We start from the raw sequence: 4,913 nt of genomic DNA, 5'->3' as shown, positions 1-4,913 counted from the left end.
ATTAACATACATAAAATCATACTATATCCATATACTTCATGGCATGAAAATGTAATACAGTACATTATGATAAAATTTGTATATAAATTTCATACATTGGGAAGCGGAAAATGCAATAAGACAATTCACAATTATCAGTTTAAAACTAATGTGGATAATACTTCACTTTCAGACTAGGTAGATTATTTATAAACCAAGTACACTGTTAATTATATACAGTATACAATTTAAAGTTTGAGGCCACAATAGCAGCGAAATGTTGTAGTTTCTGTAAACTTTCTATTTACGTTTTGTTTGTCGTTCCCTAAACTTTTGAATGGTAATTTACAATGCTGAGTACGAGCGATTGTACAACCACAATACGTGTTGATCTCTCGAAGCAGTTTCCGATTCGGTTTAGATATAAAAGAGTGCCAGTTATTTTTCTACACGTTTCCTCAATGTGTGATCCAAAGAGCATATACTGATCAAAATATATCCGTAAGTCTTTAACAACCGTGTTAGGATTTATATGATTTTCACTCATATTTTGATATAACATTATCCGATTCGAAATGGCATGTCGAGAACTGATAAACAGATATTGGATTTTCTTTTCATTCAGGAGTTGACCATTTTCAAAATATAACTTGACGGTTTTCTTTTCATTCTGACCATTCTTTTGAAAATATAACTTGACGGTAGATATGAGATGGTCTGCTCTGTCAATCAAATTAGGATTGCTTTCGATATCTCCAGTCATAAGTAAATTCGTGTCATCTGTGTATTGGACAAGGAAACAATCAGATAGAGACTGAGAGATCATAAAGACTGAGAGATCACTCATATAAATAGAGAAAAGTAGCATAGAGACCTGAATAGAACCCTGAGGGACATCAAAGCAAACATATCTTGGATTATATGTCATATTTCCATCTCTTACTGATTATGACAATGGTTGGATAACTTCGAAACCAGAGTGGGATTCATGTGTAACTTTATACATTTATGAATTAGGATTTCATGATTCACACTGTCAAAAGATTTAGATAAGTCTAACAGAAGAAGAAGTGATACTTTTTTTCATCCATATTTTTGTATATATATATTTTTAGAAACTTTTAAGAGAGCGGATTCTGTGGAGAGGACTATCTGCAGAATCCATGTTGACTTCCAGCTAGTAACCTCTTAGGATGACATGAGCTGCTTTCCAACATATTTCATGAGCTGCTTTCCAACATATTTCATGAGCTGCTTTCCAACATATTTCATGAGCTGCTTTCCAACATATTTCATGAGCTGCTTTCCAACATATTTCATGAGCTGCTTTCCAACATATTTCATGAGCTGCTTTCCAACATATTTCATGAGCTGCTTTCCAACATATTTCATGAGCTGCTTTCCAACATATTTCATGAGCTGCTTTCCAACATATTTCATGAGCTGCTTTCCAACATATTTCATGAGCTGCTTTCCAACATATTTCATGAGCTGCTTTCCAACATATTTCATGAGCTGCTTTCCAACATATTTCATGAGCTGCTTTGCAACACATTTCACGAGCTGCTTTCCAACATATTTCATGAGCTGCTTTCCAACATATTTCACGAGCTGCTTTCCAACATATTTCATGAGCTGCTTTCCAACATATTTCATGAGCTGCTTTCCAACATATTTCATGAGCTGCTTTCCAACATATTTCACGAGCTGCTTTCCAACATATTTCACGAGCTGCTTTCCAACATATTTCATGAGCTGCTTTCCAACATATTTCATGAGCTGCTTTCCAACATATTTCATGAGCTGCTTTCCAACATATTTCATGAGCTGCTTTCCAACATATTTCATGAGCTGCTTTCCAACATATTTCACGAGCTGCTTTCCAACATATTTCACGAGCTGCTTTCCAACATATTTCATGAGCTGCTTTCCAACATATTTCATGAGCTGCTTTCCAACATATTTCACGAGCTGCTTTCCAACATATTTCATGAGCTGCTTTCCAACATATTTCACGAGCTGCTTTCCAACATATTTCATGAGCTGCTTTCCAACATATTTCATGAGCTGCTTTCCAACATATTTCATGAGCTGCTTTCCAACATATTTCATGAGCTGCTTTCCAACATATTTCATGAGCTGCTTTCCAACATATTTCACGAGCTGCTTTCCAACATATTTCACGAGCTGCTTTCCAACATATTTCACGAGCTGCTTTCCAACATATTTCACGAGCTGCTTTCCAACATATTTCACGAGCTGCTTTCCAACACATTTCATGAGCTGCTTTCCAACATATTTCATGAGCTGCTTTCCAACATATTTCATGAGCTGCTTTCCAACATATTTCACGAGCTGCTTTCCAACGTATTTCACGAGCTGCTTTCCAACATAATTCATGAGCTGCTTTCCAACACATTTCATGAGCTGCTTTCCAACATATTTCATGAGCTGCTTTCCAACATATTTCATGAGCTGCTTTCCAACATATTTCATGAGCTGCTTTCCAACATATTTCACGAGCTGCTTTCCAACGTATTTCACGAGCTGCTTTCCAACATATTTCACGAGCTGCTTTCCAACGTATTTCACGAGCTGCTTTCCAACATAATTCATGAGCTGCTTTCCAACACATTTCATGAGCTGCTTTCCAACATATTTCATGAGCTGCTTTCCAACATATTTCATGAGCTGCTTTCCAACATATTTCATGAGCTGCTTTCCAACATATTTCACGAGCTGCTTTCCAACGTATTTCACGAGCTGCTTTCCAACATATTTCATGAGCTGCTTTCCAACATATTTCACGAGCTGCTTTCCAACATATTTCACGAGCTGCTTTCCAACATATGAAATCATCGAAAAGATTGGGAGCAGGGATTCTGGACGTTAATTGCTTACGTCATCAGTGTCGTAATTCTTGCGGAGAGGAAAAACATGAGATATTTTCCACAGATCTGGGAAAGTGTTAGTGACGATCGGTGCTTTTGATATTGTGAGATAAATAATAGTGATTAATGATAATTAATAATAATTAATAATAATTAATTAATATTAATAAATAATTAAATAATTAAATAATTAAATAAATAATAATAATTAATTAATAATGATGATTGCCAATGAATCTTTTTATAAAATGATAAGGGATCTGAATACGAATTAGTTACGGTGAGGGATTTTATGGTCGATATTACCGTTTCACAGTCCAGTGGATCAGGTCTAAATATGCTACTAGGATTTCCATTTTCATTATGACTATTTACATTTTTTTTTATTATTATTATTATTTTTTTTTCATTGTGACTTCTATTTACAACATTTTCGTCATTATCTGCATTGTTTTTCTTGCGATTTTTTCACATGCGAGAATACCAGTAGCTCAATAATCATTATCATTAAGATCCCATACAATAATGACAGCCTTTTTACGCAAGAAAATACTCTGTAGACAATCCGAAATGTAGGCAAAGGACGGAATGTGAGCATGAGGATAGCGGCAGATGCAACCGGCAATGATTGATGGCAATTTTCTACACAGGATAATAACCCAGATATCATATTAACTCATATTATATTATTATTAACTCATTATTATTAATAATAATTATAGATATTAACTCATATCATCAACGCCTTCTGTTAAATCAACGCCTTTGCTAATTTCGTTAGATTTAAGGTCGTTTCTGATATAGATACAAATTCCTCCACCGCGTCCATGAGCCTTTCGATAGATAATATAGCCAGTTATGTTAATTAATCACTTATATAAGGGAGTAGCCACGTCTCACTTGTACATAACATATCAACAGGATTATTCTTTATTAATTTTTCTACTTAGTTTTTGTTACTAAGTAGGGATTGTGCGTTTATGTGTACAATTTTTACAAGGTCGCTTTTCTGTTTAACGCTATTCAAGCACCCATTTCTCAGTTTACTCTAACGCTGCCTATTCACAGTCCAATGAATCAGGTCTAAATATGCTACTAGGACTAGTTATTCTGATTTCGTATTCAGTCTAAAATGTCTACTCCAGTTGTGGTTAGTGTTTAAAGCATTACTCTGATGATTGTACTTTTTTTAGGCTAGGATTGCAAAGTGTTTTCAGATGCAATGGATTCTTTCTTCAATATTCTTAAGTGATTCTTAAGTTTAAAAGAATTCAAAGGAGACACCCGTCCTCTGTTCGAGTCAGTCAAGTACTCTGTTAATTTAAGATATGGACATTCTTTACTTACGATTTTCAGCATAACCAAAAATGTTTAAAAAATATTCCTTCATTATTGATTTCCATTTTAAGACACATTTCGTCTACATCGCCTGTACTAAGTCTAAAGTTTAGTTGGGTTATTATTAGTTATTAGTTATTATTAGTTATTATTGTTATTAGTTATTAGTTATTATTGTTATTAGTTATTATTGTTATTAGTTATCATTGTTATTAGTTATTAGTTATTATCATTCATTAGAACTCACGTTCTCCGTTTGTTCGTGTACCCCCATGGATCACAGGAAAGGGCTGATTATGGCGTCTTTAGCGACCGAGAGTGAAAGGATTTAAGAGACATAATGAGTACGAAACGGATAAGAAAACTAGAATGAGTGAATGCAAACATAAGCTAATATTTTAGAACATTCGTATATGCAATCTACATCATCATATTTCTCTAAAATGACGTAAAATGAATGAGAATGTTCGTGTGATTCCTCGGGACCTCACTGCGATAGCGCCATGTTTGTTTACATGATTTCCATACGGAGTTCATTCGGAAACGGAAAAAATTGACGGAAAAATTGCTAGTGTGATAGGCCTCTCAGGTCACTCAGGTTCGTGTCCCCAAGTAATAGCGTTTTCTCTGGAGGTTGAAGGGGGGACTCGCGTATTCCTGGGCTGGTAGTGGCGGGATTCCGTTTTCTATGAGTCACGTGTTCCT

General features: G+C 35.0%; 1 protein-coding gene across 1 annotated transcript; it reads right to left on the bottom strand.

Moving 5' to 3' along the window:
* Positions 1-1,167: 1,167 nt before the first annotated feature.
* On the bottom strand, positions 1,168-2,838 carry LOC138866419 (uncharacterized). Its single transcript, XM_070138964.1, has 3 exons — positions 2,275-2,838; positions 1,459-1,614; positions 1,168-1,254 (listed from the first exon to the last, which is right to left on the bottom strand). Exons 1-3 carry the CDS (start codon positions 2,836-2,838, stop codon positions 1,168-1,170), a joined length of 807 nt encoding a protein of 268 aa, XP_069995065.1.
* Positions 2,839-4,913: the final 2,075 nt, after the last annotated feature.

This window comes from Penaeus vannamei, chromosome 25 (genome assembly GCF_042767895.1).
Source record: "Penaeus vannamei isolate JL-2024 chromosome 25, ASM4276789v1, whole genome shotgun sequence".
Lineage (NCBI taxonomy): Eukaryota > Metazoa > Arthropoda > Malacostraca > Decapoda > Penaeidae > Penaeus > Penaeus vannamei.
The sequence above is the reverse complement of the archived record's forward strand: the minus strand, read 5'-3'. Positions and strand labels throughout refer to the sequence as shown.

Excerpts from the sequence above, each read along its gene's own strand:
- LOC138866419 (XM_070138964.1), bottom strand. The coding sequence starts at position 2,838 with ATGATTTCATATGTTGGAAAGCAGCTCGTGAAATATGTTGGAAAGCAG. Across the intron at positions 1,615-2,274 it reads GAAAGCAGCTCATGAAATAT|CTCATGAAATATGTTGGAAA; the intron begins GTTGGAAAGCAG and ends GTTGGAAAGCAG. Across the intron at positions 1,255-1,458 it reads GAAAGCAGCTCATGAAATAT|CTCATGAAATATGTTGGAAA; the intron begins GTTGGAAAGCAG and ends GTTGGAAAGCAG.